The sequence below is a fragment of the Pantherophis guttatus genome, chromosome 3 (assembly GCF_059756535.1).
Source record: "Pantherophis guttatus breed Tessera chromosome 3, ASM5975653v1, whole genome shotgun sequence".
Taxonomy (NCBI): domain Eukaryota; kingdom Metazoa; phylum Chordata; class Lepidosauria; order Squamata; family Colubridae; genus Pantherophis; species Pantherophis guttatus.
Window position 1 is genome coordinate 127,809,005 of NC_142065.1, and position 14,050 is coordinate 127,823,054.

The 14,050-nt window shown below is 37.2% G+C and overlaps 2 protein-coding genes across 2 annotated transcripts in view; both read right to left on the reverse strand.

Annotated features, from left to right (window-relative positions):
• Positions 1 to 957: 957 nt before the first annotated feature.
• On the reverse strand, positions 958 to 10,759 carry CAVIN4 (caveolae associated protein 4). The gene is made up of 2 exons (XM_034411840.3): positions 10,131 to 10,759; positions 958 to 3,751 (listed from the first exon to the last, which is right to left on the reverse strand). The coding sequence occupies exons 1-2, from the start codon at positions 10,536 to 10,538 to the stop codon at positions 3,107 to 3,109; spliced, it is 1,053 nt and encodes a 350-aa protein (XP_034267731.1). The 5' UTR covers positions 10,539 to 10,759; the 3' UTR covers positions 958 to 3,106.
• Positions 10,760 to 11,104: 345 nt separating this feature from the next.
• The window catches only part of TMEFF1 (transmembrane protein with EGF like and two follistatin like domains 1), a 116,351-nt gene continuing 113,405 nt past the window's right edge, over positions 11,105 to 14,050 (reverse strand). The window contains exon 10 of the mRNA XM_034411839.3: positions 11,105 to 12,513. Coding sequence (XP_034267730.1) covers positions 12,429 to 12,513 — 85 coding nt within the window. The 3' untranslated portion in view covers positions 11,105 to 12,428. The remainder of the gene's footprint in view (positions 12,514 to 14,050) is intronic.

A 14,050-nucleotide genomic window follows, 5' to 3' on the forward strand; every position in this document is an offset into this window, starting at 1 on the left:
TTTAGTAGCTGCCCAATTCCAATCGATTTAAGACTAGCCTTCTACTCAAATATTTAACTGAATATGTGCAGAATTTTTATGTTCTTCCTTTATTTCACTGGTAATCTGAAAAAAAGTTGCAAAGTGATTCCAAAAGTTTAACAGCATTTATTAGGGGAAAGGATATGCTAAAATGGATGCCAACTATAAAATTCCTGCAGTGTTTCAAGCAGCAGCAGAAATAGCCACACTTAATTCTTGAGAGGCCACATAGGGTTTGCCTGAACTGCTTTCTTATTTAGAAAAAAGAAGTGGAAGAAGGAAAGATTGCCATGTTTTCAAGTCACCCCCAACCTTTCTTAATTTGTGCTACACTTCTATTTTTATTCGTCCCCTCCTTGCTTCAGTTAAAGAGGATCAGTGGGAGCAGTGCACATTAATGTGCATGTGAGTCACAACGAGGATAATCCAATAACCTTTTTTCCTGTCTAGATGAGCAGTATTTGGAAAAGGTGTCGTGATTTTAGAGATGATGGGGGAACCTAGATTTTGCACTCAAACATCAGTGAAAATATTTGTGTGTGGTCCTATAGCTTCCCATCCTAAAATACACCTGTCCAAGTAGGACGTTAAAAAAAACCACTAGACTACAGAACCCAATTGGATTGTTGAAGAGAATCCATAAACATATCCTGATGTTTACTGAATTAGAAAATTATCACGGTACTGCAATTAATTTCTGCAACATTGGCGCGAAAGAGGAACATTCCTTCTTCTGTGACTTGGAATATGTACATAAGGAATTGTTTTTTGTCCTTTTTTATTTTATAGTTCATTCTATTCTAAAAAGCAAAAGTAACAAATCATGCAAAGACCAAAATAACCTGGGATATCATTGAGCCTTAATGAAACCTAAACTACTCACAAAGTCTATGTATCAGTTGTTTAGGAAATAATTACCACACATTCTGTCTAACATAGTTACACATTCTTTTTTATTTGGTACCATTCTTATTTTTACAGTGTGTAGAAACATACAGTACATATGAAACTGCTTTCTCCTTATACAGCCTGTCTCCTCTGCCTTCCACTGCAGTTAAGTCACCCATCTCAATCTGGAAACACTAATCCACTTTGAAATTGTTGAACCACTGAATGTAAAGTGTAGCATTACTTTCTTACAACTACTACTCCTTGGCGCTGAAAGTTAAATGCTATTACCGGGTACTTGAGAAACTAAAGAATACCAGAACTTTATGCCAAAAATATGTTGGTCATGGGAAACAGTGTCCTGAACAATCTTGGGCAGGGGACAGGAGAAGGACCAGAAGGTAAGCATATTTTTTCTATTAAATATGATTGAAAAAAATAAATTTTATAACACTCAAAAAGATAGTATCTCATGTTTATACTGAGGTAGATGAGTCTCAGAGTTTTGACAATCAAAAAGCAGGAGCATTTGGCAAAGCTCAATATCATTACAATCTGCAGAATATAGCAAATTTTAGGAAAAAAAGTCATTTGCATCATTTATATAATCATGGAACTCTGCATATATTGATACAAAATGTGTATACTTGGATTATACTAAGTCATCAGTGTTAAAACTATAAAATGGAAGCAGATTAAGAAACTGCATCATAATGGGTTATTCTGGAGCAAAGTTTTTGAGAGTTGACAGAAAACAATACCTTATTTAAAGGTCATTAACTCCGGTCATTAATGAGCACCTGGAGATTCTGCGGCAGCTCTGCATAAAAGCACCAATTTTGGGGGTTTTTTACATTGCAATGAACTTGTTAAAGTTGAGGCAAGTTCTCTTATTAAACTGATGCAGCTAAAAGAATACATTTACAAACAGGCCCTTTACAGATTTATTTTTATTTTTTCATTCAAAGGATCTCACCACAATACTATCTGATTACAAGCCTCTGAAACAGAATAGAATATACATTGGTTGAATAAACCAACAATAAGCCACTCAAACCATTGGTGGTTTAGGATACCATGACTTCTCCGTGTTCTCCCTCCAGAAGGACATTTATGCTGTCTTCCTAAATGAAAGGAGCCCTTTCATTCACGGAATGGCCAGTCTAAAGGCTAAGTCACTACTTATGAGCAAGATCCTAATGATCTTTTCCAGGTGGGGCAAAGGTGAATTCCCTGAAGCCCCTGAAGCTCTGCCACATTCCTAACTAGAGTTCTCTCCATATTTTGTCTTGCAAAGAAATATCCGATTCTCTGCAGATTATCATAATCAATTTTCTCCAACAAACCTATCTGGATAAAAGGGGTTGTGGGGGGAGAAACCTGTTTGGATAAAAGTACAGGGGGCAGGGAGAGAAGGAGTTAATGGTTACCTGTTGATGGATTTGTTCAAGCCCACAATTCACCTACTTTGTGCAACAGCCGGATATCTCTTATAAGTCAAATAATGAGATTTACTTTTTGTAGTTGTCACTGTACATAAAAAATAAAAACAGAAGAAACTTGTTGAGAAATTAATGTCATTAAATCTGGGAGAGGGTGTTTCTATCACCTTTCAATGTTGAAATGTAGTACCTGTTATATATATACATACATACATATCGGTCTATTCTCTTCTGTAATTTAATCCAAGCATATCTCTTTATATATAGATTACAATTTTCCCTTGGGATTGCAGATTGTCCAGAAGAGCTTATCAATCATCAGGCAAACTGTATAGGATACCGTGTAGGATAGCAAAAGTCTGTCATTACTGACTTTCCTGTAAAATATTGGGAAATGCTGAAAGAGTCCTACAACTTTCTCCAACCAGCACCCTACAAAGTACCACTACCATAATCCATAGTAAGAATGGGGATAATGGGAGTTTTAGAAAAAAATACATTTGAACAACGCATGGTAGGAAAAGAATGTCAACACATGCTGCTCGGTTTGGTGGGCTGACAGATAAACCCAACTGACCAATTTGGCATGTCCAAATAGAAACCAAACCTTGGGCTGGGCCCCAAACTTTCTGCAACACGCAATACTTCAAGGTCTCTTCAGGCAGTATGAAAGCCATTGTTCTGCACCTCCAGCATGACAGGAATTGCTCTTTCCCCGCCATACTGATACCACCTCACCAGCAGATGTTTGCCATTTAAACTGGCTGCTTTAGATCCATTAGAAGGGCATCCTCTTTCGTCTCTGGTTTGATCAGGTTCTTCTCAGGAGGAATCATTACTTTCTCATCTGCCTGAGAAAGGTGTTTTGATCCATCCCCTTTGTCCTTCTTCACTTTCGTTATCACTTCAGTGTAGGAAATTTCTTCAGTGGCTGGTTCAGCTTCCCTATTTTCTGTTGCTGTTTCAGGGCCAGATTCTTGGGTTCCTTGTTGGCCTTCAGCCCCTGGTTGCTCTTTAGTTTTCCTATACTTTTTCAAATTCTCCTTAATTGGTGCGACATTGGCAATATTTTTCTTGAACCGTATCCCAGTCTGTCTCAGCCTCTCTCCTGATTGCCTTATTCGTTCTCTTCTCTCAGGTGTTACTATTCGAGTACGAAGCCTATCCACCTTATTGCCAAAATTCTGCCTTGTTTTCTGAAGGTTCTCTCTTGAAAATGCTTTCTTGATGTTGTTGATGCGCCTCATCCCCAATTTCTTAAAACGGGCTGTTCGGCTTTCTTCTATGTAATACTCCTCATCAGAAGAGAGATCATCAGGTGGGCAGAAGGCATCTTCTGTGCTTTCCCCTTGTGTTCGGTCTTTGACAACGGTCAGAGAAGATGGACACTGAATGTCTTCCTACAAGTAAGAGCACAATGTTATGTCTCTATCACACTTCTCAAAAATGGTTCAAAGTGAATTTAGAAAATTCCAGATATTTGCTGCCTCAGTCATTCTGTTTTATGCTAAATTTTTCAGAACATTCACAAAGATTAAAATAGCATAAGGGCCACTCATTATTGTTATTCTGTCCCTGTCCAAACAACTTTCTAATTTTTCATATGTTAGGAGTTAGTGCAGACCATACCATTAATAAGAAATTAACCACAGAATCATATTCTTAAACTTTATTGCTCTTTCCTCTTTAACAGTGTTAATTACTGTTAATAACAGTTAATAATAACCCAGATTTGAGACCAGTTTTGGTCAAGAAGAAATCCTGATGAGTCTTTGTAGCATAATGAGCCTTTTATAGTAATAAATATTAGTCACACATACACACACAAACCTTATGGGGAGTATACTTTCGATAGACCATTCATGATTAATTAAAAACAGTTTTGTCTATTCCAACCTTTGTTGTTTTCAGTACAGCTACTCTGGAAAAACTGTAGAGTTGGGATATAGAACCAAGTTCAAGAATATATGGAGAGTAAAAATGGGCAAGTGATCACAATCAAAACCAAGAAGACACCTAATGGGGATTGTGCCTATGGAGAAAAATAGAGCAGCAAGGCTTGGAATTCTCCAGGGTAACATTTTAGCAGTGTCCAGATCACCAAAAGGCTACAGATTTACTTATAGAAAAGCAATTATGTCCTGAAAATATTCTGTTTGATCTCTCTATCTGAAAGAAGATCATCTTTCCCAACTAGGAGAGCGTTGACCAGTTCCAGGTCTCGAAGAGAGATGCAAATGTGGCAATAGAAAGACTTGGAGAATTTTTTAATGTATTTATGAAATGAATATATTGCTTCAATGTATACACAAGGAACAGTGTACATAAAGAGCAGTTATAATATCATGCAGCTAAACAAATAAACATTACAGTTACTGTAATATAAAAATTAATGTATCCTGCCAACAACCTTCTAAATATCACACTAACTAGATATCATACTGACAACAATAGCCTCTCATGGCCTTCCAAAACAGCCTGGTCTATACCTAGAATTGTCTTCTAGGCCAACCCCCTACCCAGATTGTCACATCATACCAGGAAAATGGCTGTCCATTTTTTAAAGTCTTATACTGATGGAGCATCTACAACTCCAGGAAGGAGGTTGTTCCATTCCTTAATGGTTCTCACAGTCAGGGAATTCTTCTTTATTTCAAGTTTGGATCTCTATAAAGCTTCCACTCACTGGTTTTTGTCTTACTCTCAATTGCTATAGGGAGTCAGTTCAGTCTCTTACCACTAACATCCCTTCATGTATTGGAAGACTGCTATCATGTCTCCCCTTAGTCTTCTTTTCTTTATGCTAAACATACCAAATTACCAAATTATTCAAAATTCCAACCATCCCCTTACGATTCTTGTGGTTGTTCTTTGCACTTTTTCCAGTTCTTCAGCACTTTTTTTTCCTATTATGTTGACCAGAACTGGTCAGTTTTCCAGGTGTGGTTTGAACAGCCGAACATAGAATGTAATATCACTTGCTAAGATTTTGACACCATACTTCAACTGATGCCACTCAAGATTGCATTGGCTCTCTTGCCAGCTGTGGCATACTGTTGATTGATTCTTAATCTGTGGTCTACTGGGATACCCAGGTCCTGCTCATAAGTACTGCTGCTAACCCAGATACTGCCTAACTTATACCTGTGCAACTCGTTTTTTTCTGCTTAAATTCAGAGCCTTACATTTCTCAATATTCTCATGCATCTGGCTCTGAGATTTAGAGACTTCCTTGCATCAGGGAGAAGAAATAAGATATTCCAAAAGAGGGGAGCTCCCACAGAGAATGCTTGCTTCTGTGATTGCTCCCATTACACCTATTATGGGGAAGGTGTCTTAGCATTTGCTCAGATTGGGCAAGTAGATTGTGTTTGAGAAAGGCAGTAGCCTGAATTACAGTAAGATAGTTGATAAGGCTGTTCCTAGTACATCAGCTAAAGCTGAGACTATGGTTTCCAATTGCTCTTCTTGCAGGACTGTGAGTCCATGAGCAGCACAAGTTATCACCCTGGATTCTGCTTGGGACCACAAGTCAACTGAGAGACAAAGCTGGTACTATTCCAGAATCATCAGGCCTCTCAAATGTAGAGACTAAGGAAGATGACAGAAATATGTAAGCTTTGTTGCCAAGGTTATAAGGAGTAAATATGGTTTAAATCCAGAACATCGAGTTAACATTTTGAAGTGGTTCAGGCAGATATCTCCCAAAGTCACAGAACTAAAAGAAGGAGAAGTCAGTCCTTGATTTGCGACCACTTGTTTAATGACCATTCAAAGTTACAACAGTACTGAAAAAAGTGGCTTATAACCCATCCTCACACACAAGACTCTTGCAATATCCCCATGGTCATGTGAGCAAAATGGGTGCTTGGCAACCCACATGTATTTACAATGGCTGCTGCAGCCCCAGGTCAAGGAATTGTCATTAACAACTTTTCCAGAAGGCTTCCAACAAGGTCAATGGGGGAAACTGGATTTGCTTAATGACCATGTGATTCATTTAACAACTGTGGCAAAAAAGATTGTAAAATCAGCATGACTTGTTTGTGACAATATTGCTTAGTGATGGAGGTTCGTTCCAATTGGGACTATAAGTGGAAAACTACCTGTACAACACAGTCAGTTGTGTTTTGTTTCAATAAAGGTACTTTTAGCCTTCTGAGATTTTTTGGACTGGACTATAGTGAGACTAAAAGAACCAATAGCCGCCTTATCTTGCTGAGGGTGCAACTGATCCTCTTTCTCCCCATCCAGACCCTGCCATCTTCCTGCCAGCAGATTAGAACTTCCATTGCATTCTCCATTCAATCTGCTGTGGAGATTCTCAATTGAGTAATATCACCTTACTGATACCTCATCTCCAACTGGCAGTTTACTTCTTTCAGGGGCATCGCAAAGATTTTTTAATAGGACAGGGAAAATACTATAACAGCTTCTACTGGCATGCTCTAAGACCCAGCCTCTCCTCACCCACCTCAGTTACAACCACTCACTCAAGGAACAGAATCATCAGAGTATGGGATCTCAAACAACCCAAAAAGATGCTATTGAGAAATCTAGTAGAATAAGGATTATCATACTCCTCCTATTCAAGCTCTGCCACAGGTCATCCTTGAGGCTAGCCAATATAATTTGGAGCCCATAACATAGTTTAAAACCTGACTGTCACAGGTCCTAATAATCTTCCCCCAAAGAGGTTGAAGATAGATCCCATACTATTTAAATTAAGCCTCATTCAAGGCTGCTGGAATCTGCCCCCTGCAAAGAGGCATTGATTGCAGCCTGGATGCAAGGATGTTCTGGAGATTAATCACTATCTTCCATCATCTGAAAATGTCAGAGAATGAACCTGGGTCCCTGGGTTTGTGCATCACGCATTCCTGGTATTTCCTTGAAGGTATTTTGCTCTTTAATGGAACATACAGCAAGAAAAGGGAAGTTCAGGAAAGGTCAGCATATAATTCCAATTCTGAAAGATTTAGAGATATTGTCTAACATTTCACCCAAAACTTTGAGGAAAAAAATGTAATTTGCTTAGTTCAGCAGGCTCAGTTCTTCCAGAGAAAAGATAACTATGTTGATCCTTGAACCATTACAAGATAAACAAGTAAGCCAGAATTCATTTGTTTCTGACACAAGTATAAAGTACATGATAGAATGGAGTAATGTGATAGGTTTTTTTCTTTTTTCAAAATTAAAAGAAAAGGGTATTTAGACTTAAACTATGCACCAACCTGAAAATGAGGTGGCATTCCTTAATTGTTCTGTTACTGATTTTAAGGTTGAGGTAGGGTTTCTTAAAACAAACCAATGTTAAGATTAACCAGATTTGAAATTTAAATAAGAAACACTTTGTTTAGATTTGAAAACGTAACCTTCCCTCCCAACTTCTGGGAAAGAACAAACATGACTTGCTGTAGTTTCTTATTGCCGTTAAACATGGCTTTGCTGCAAATCAATCCATCCTCCACAAAACCCCACAAAATGGCTGCTTTCAGCTAAGCAAATCATATGAACTTAATTAAAAAATTATGCTTGGAAGCCATAGTCAATTTCCAATTATCTGTAAGAGCAATGTCTCCCAAATAGAGCAGTATATAAAACTATTGCTTAATACTGGCTTTTAAATCTTGGTTTGTTTGGAAGCTATTAACCATAGCTCAAATAGCTCAACTGCTATTTCCTCCAATATTACTAAGCAACTTCTTTCAAGCCTGTCAAAATCACAATAAAGCAAATTTTAGTCTGAAGAGTTTGAACTCTTGCACATTATACAAAAATCTAAATAATATTTAAGTCAACATGACATTCAATATTCTTGTCAATGAAGTAAGATTGTTGACCAATTGTCCAACTAAATCTCTTAGAGGAAGGAGAGAATAATCAGTTAATTGGCAACTAAGGACGATATTTGCTGGTTTCCACTAAACTCCATATTCAATGATGATCAATCACTTTTGGCGAAAGTGCTTTCAATATTAATCAACTATTCTTCTGTGTCTTGGTACAATTTTGCTCCTTGTTGAGTTGGGGCATCTGCTAAGCATCATGGAAAATGCAAACATACTGTTAAGCCTAGCTAAGCCCATGGACCATTCAGCCACTTGGCTATTTATATCCTATCTATCTAGCGACGATTAATTCTGCTTTCTAAATATTGGATCTTGCTCTGTGAAGAACAGACATAACTAGAGATGACATTTCTAAATTTCATAATCAACACATGCTAGCATAATTCAGAGAATGAATATACATATATATAACGTATTGAGTTCCGCTGTTACAGCATCAAAACCCATATGTACGAGAGGCACATACAGTAAATGTACCTAAGATTAGAATTTTTTGCTTTTATAAGTGAGCCATACCATCCACAATAAAAATAAAAGCAAACAGTAATGCAGGATGATTATTTTTTTTCTGTACCCAAACATGACAGCCACAGTCTAATGTCTTTTATAAACTGGCTGATCTGGAAATAATAATTCTCATGATTTCAGTGCAAGGAGCAATCCGGCCAAAAGTAAGGACTGCTAAATTTATTTTTTTAATTTTTTAAGGAAGAGTTTACACAAGCATCTATAATTCTAATTTTGAAAGAAACATGAGTTCAATAGGACTCATCGCAGCAAATGAGTTGTAGCTGAAAAATATTTAGATTGGATTCTGCCCACTATTTGTTTCCAGTGCAGCACATCAATTTTCAATTAATGTGATATGTCAACTTCCTCAGAGTATAAAAAATTACACAAATGAAGGCATTTCATGTATCTTCAAGAATTTTGATAGACAAAACAGCAATATTTTCCCACTGCAATTGTTATTCTTTGAAAAAAAATATAATATTCCAATGGCTAAAAGTGAAGACAATGTAATACCTGATGACCTTAATGAGAAGGAAGGAGTCTGAATCTCTAACAGGATTTGGGATTCTTAAACACACTACTGCATTTGCAATTTCAATGCCCCTGCAACTAAGCACAATATTAATTATTCGGACAGAGCATACGAAATCAGTGTTACGCACAAAAAACACTTTGATTAGGATGGAACCATTCTGAATAACAAATTAATTTAACACAAGAACCGTTCACTTCTTTTCCAAATGGACACTTTGAATTTTGCAAGGCAGTTAACCTTATTTTCCCATCTTATTTTGAGATGTTCATTTAAGTGCCAGGATTTTGTTTTTATTTATTTATATTTAGACAAAAATATATATTTCTTTGGAGGAAAAGGGAATTTGGAAGCAAACTGTTGCATGGAAAAACAGCAGAGAGATAGCATACTTATATTAAAGGCAATCGGTTAGCAAAGAAAACACAACTCAGCTCTTAAAGGTGGGGGGGAATACCGCATAATTAATGGAAGCACTACACTGTGCAAAGAATTGCTGAGGCTGAATTCTCTACTTAACCCTCTGAAAAAATAACAGGGACGACAGTCACGCCTGGAATACTAGTCATGATACCCAACTGCCTGCCTCAGATTGCCTTTCACAGATGCAACACATAGTCTTGCTGATCTACACTTAATCTTATGTTGGCTGGCTGAGAGACTTCCCGAACTAATAATAGACTGACTGCCTTGCCACCAGTGGATTCAAGCTCCAGCACATTCAGAAGCAAAAAAATCAATGCTGGAAAACCACAAAGCATTAACACATTTTGAGATGGAGAGAGCTTTTTTAAAAAAAAATTCTTTGGATTGTTAAGCAAACCAGAAAGTGTGAAGTTGCAATAGCAGGTAACAGCAGATTTTTTTAAAAAAGAGGTTTACCTGGTAAATGACAACACGAAACTTGTTTTTCCTCAGCATTTCTTCCTGTTTGGTCTCCACATTTTGCACATTAACATTCTGCTTCTCTACTCGGGCTCTTACTTCTTTGACCCGAGCACTAACTTTGCGTGTTTTCTCCAACAGCTTGTTAACTGTGTATCCTGTGTTGCCATGGGCCTGAGCCAGCTTTAGAATGTCAATCTGAATGGTCTTGATGGCGTCTTCCATTTCTCTGTGGCGCTGCTCAATCCGTTTTTGACTGGCCTGCACGCTGTCTACTATGGTGGCTACCTTGTCCAGGACTCTGACAATGGTAAATGCAGCATCTTGTTCTTCTTCATCATCTGTGATGCTCGACTGGCGGTTTGGGTGAATTTTATCCATTTCCAGGGCTGCACGATGATCCATACTTCCCGTCCTCGGATCAGTCTACGGGAGTTGAAATATAACAGCCGTTCAAACCTCAGTGGGACAATCCTGGCACTGATGCCAGAAGGTTGCTCGACAGCTGTCTTTAAGGGAATGTTCAAAAGCAGGGTCTGAAACTCCACCCCAAGACACTTGTCAAATATTTATACCCACAAAATAGCCACGCCTGATTGTTCAAAGGCCTCCTGCAATATGAACCCTCTAAAATTAGGAAGCAGCACACTGGGAAGGGAACATGCACTGAAAGAAGCACATTCATATAACCATAAACATATCTGAATTAATCTATGGACAGTAAACAATATAGCAATCAAAGAACTAACCCACAGTCTATTAAAATCCATGTTGCTCCTATTTTTAATTTAAATTATTATTTTTCTTGCGTTCAAGCAGTAAGGAGAGGATCAATGCTTTCTAACAGACCTTTGACAATTGAAATGACATTTCTCATTTTCTTTCCAAATACATAGGTTGTTCCTTACAATAATGAATAAACACATTTGGGACAGATTAAATAAGAAAAGAAAACATTGCATTGACGTATCTTTCCAGTTGAAATATTCAAAGCCTTTTTATTGAACAAATTATTTATTCCTACATGCAGAATTGGAAAGCCTAAAACTACATGTTAAAACAGTTGGAACACACCCTAGTTACATTTTAGCTCTGAATCTTCCAAACATTTACTAACATCCTATTAATATAATAAATACAACCAGCAGACTTTATTTGGAGACACATTCTTAGCTCTTGAAATTATTCTTGACAAGAGCACAAAATCTCTTATACTATTTTTGTTTTTTGCATTTTAATCACAAAGACTATACAATTGTGTTTGCTGATGTGAAAACAGGTATCTTCTTTAGAAAACTGTAGTAAATATGAAAATTGTTTAAACAGTGGCTAACACAGCTACATCCCAATCAGGTATGTGGATTATTAACATAATTCTTAACAAAAAAGCAATATATTTGTCTCTCCAGGACAAATGTGCTCTGCTCAGCTGAGCAGTTTTTCGAATAATGAACTGTATATTATAATTATTATTTTACAATTTAAAAATAAAGTGTCAGCTATTTATGAAGAAGATGGCACTGAAACCTGGGCCATATATCTTGGATTGGATCCAGACTAAAAAGGCAGTCCTTTACATACTTACCTGGGAATAATTTCCATTAAACTGAATGGGACTTATTTCTGAGTAGAGATGTATAGGATTGCATTCTAAGTTAATTGCACAATTTGTTTTCATTGAAAACAATGGGAATTTAGATTAACTCGTCCACTGATTCTTATGAGCGCTAGGTAGAGCTAACTTAGTCTGGATTCAGCCCATTCTAAATGTTACAACTACACACAAAAACACATCTCCACATTTCATGCGATTGGCGGTGTCTAAAAAAATCCATTACTAAGTTTTAAAAACATTTAAATATCTACGGTATTTAAACACAGTGTCTTCTAGTTCCTCGTAAGAAAAGTATGTTGTAAACATCTTTACCCTTTTTGCTAGGAAACATGATGGGCTCCATTTTCATTCGTTGAATAACCATTGGTGAAATGTCTCTCTTTTCAAAATTCTTACATTCCATGATTAAAGCACAAGTCTTATCAATATAACCATGGGATACAAATACAAGAAATAAACTAACACCTTCCTCAAACCATGAAATGAGAAGTTACTAGAGCAGTCCATAGCTGTTAGCTGCTTTCTGGAATAAAACGAGACAGAGCTACACTAAAAATAATAATAACAATAATAATTAAAATGTCCAAAAATAAGGCCTCTGAAATAAATATTTCCATTGTTTTAAAAAAAGTTAATAAAATTGTACATCACATGGTCAATGTAGGTATAAAAAAATGCCGCTAAACCATTCTGGATGACGTATCTGAAGTAAAGTGGCCTAGATTTTGCTTCTGCCGCCGTCCTCTGTTGTTTTGGGGACATTTCCTGTTATCAGAAGCAAGCAGGAGAAAAAAAGGAGTCAGTAAACCAAAGTATTTAAAAGCACTTTTTCACAATTACAGGCAGTCCTGGCTTAGTGACACAATTGGGACCAGCAATTTCTGTTGCTAAGCGGTGCAGTCCCTAATGAAAATATCACGTGACTCTGATAGATTTATGATGTCACTTTCCATTGGGTCATTAAGTGAGCCACTGTGAATTGTTAAACAAGATATTGCATGAACATGACTTGCAATTTTAATGCCATTGACTTGGCTTGTCAGAAGCCGGTTGCAAAGCACACAAATATTGATCATGTGACACTGGGACACTGTTATGGTTTTAAACACCTGCCTGATGCAAGTGATCACCTGACTATGAAGATCAATTATTTGCAATGATTTTAAACACAAGCCCTGGTCATAAAGTTACTTGATCAGTGCAGTTGTAACTTTGAACCGCTGCACAACAGGGCAGTCATTAAGACAGGTATGTATGTATGTATGTATGTATGTATGTATGTATGTATGTATGTATGTATTTGGTTTTTCTGTTGTTCTTATCAACAAGAGAATAGCTTAGATACCTTGGGCATTCATTAGAGTAAAAATACAGTAACTGTTTATAACAGACACTGCAACAAAAAAGTCATTGCAACCAGTCCACCTATTAGGAGCCTCAGGAACATTGCAGGAAAAAAGTTTGCACCAGCAAATAAATTCTTTAAAAAAAAGAACAGGTGCTGTCTGGTATCTATTTAATAAGGGGCATGTAACCATCCTCCATATACAGCCCCCAGCCCCCCCTCTTTTTTACAGCTCCAGATATTCCAAGATATTTTACTCTCCCTCCAATCAGGAAACCCCCTAGTTAGAATGCTTGAGTGTCCAAACAGACAGAAAGGAAGGTGCCATGTTAATTCTAACTGAATGAATGAACAAATACACACAATACTACAGCTAAGAATGCCACCCTGTCTCTTCCACTTATCTCGGTATCATAGCCCTTATGGCCTGTGATAGGTGAAAACAATATTTTTAAACATTAATTATTGTGGAGGGAAGATAATTAGTATTTCTTTTGTTATGTACAATTAATGTAAAACCTCTACAAAGAATACATTTGAATGGAGTACTCGATGCAGTGATAATATAGAACCTGTTGCCAGCTCCTAATATTTGAAATTTCTGTATTACACACTTGTCAAAGCTCAGATTCCTGAATCCTTTGATGCCAGAAACTAGTGAGGCTCTCCTTCCTTTTCCTTGGAATTATCTGGGGGTGGGTGGGTTGTAAATGGGTATGTAGAATGAGAAAAAAGACATTCCAGGAAGAAAATTAAGAGTCATTTAATCAAGAAGCCACTATGAATCATGCTTGGCATCGTTAACCATAGTTAAGGCTCACTAGCTTTGCCGGATATCCTCTTTCTCCCTCTCTCTTCATAACCTTGTTTGGCTAAAACAATGTTTCAATCAGTACTGATGGTCAAGTGCCAGAAACTAAGACCTAAATCTTATTATCAAAGGCTGCAATCCTGTAT

Excerpts from the sequence above, each read along its gene's own strand:
- CAVIN4 (XM_034411840.3), bottom strand. The coding sequence starts at position 10,538 with ATGGATCATCGTGCAGCCCTGGAAATGGATAAAATTCACCCAAACCGC. Across the intron at positions 3,752-10,130 it reads TTCGTGTTGTCATTTACCAG|GAAGACATTCAGTGTCCATC; the intron begins GTAAACCTCTTT and ends TCTTACTTGTAG.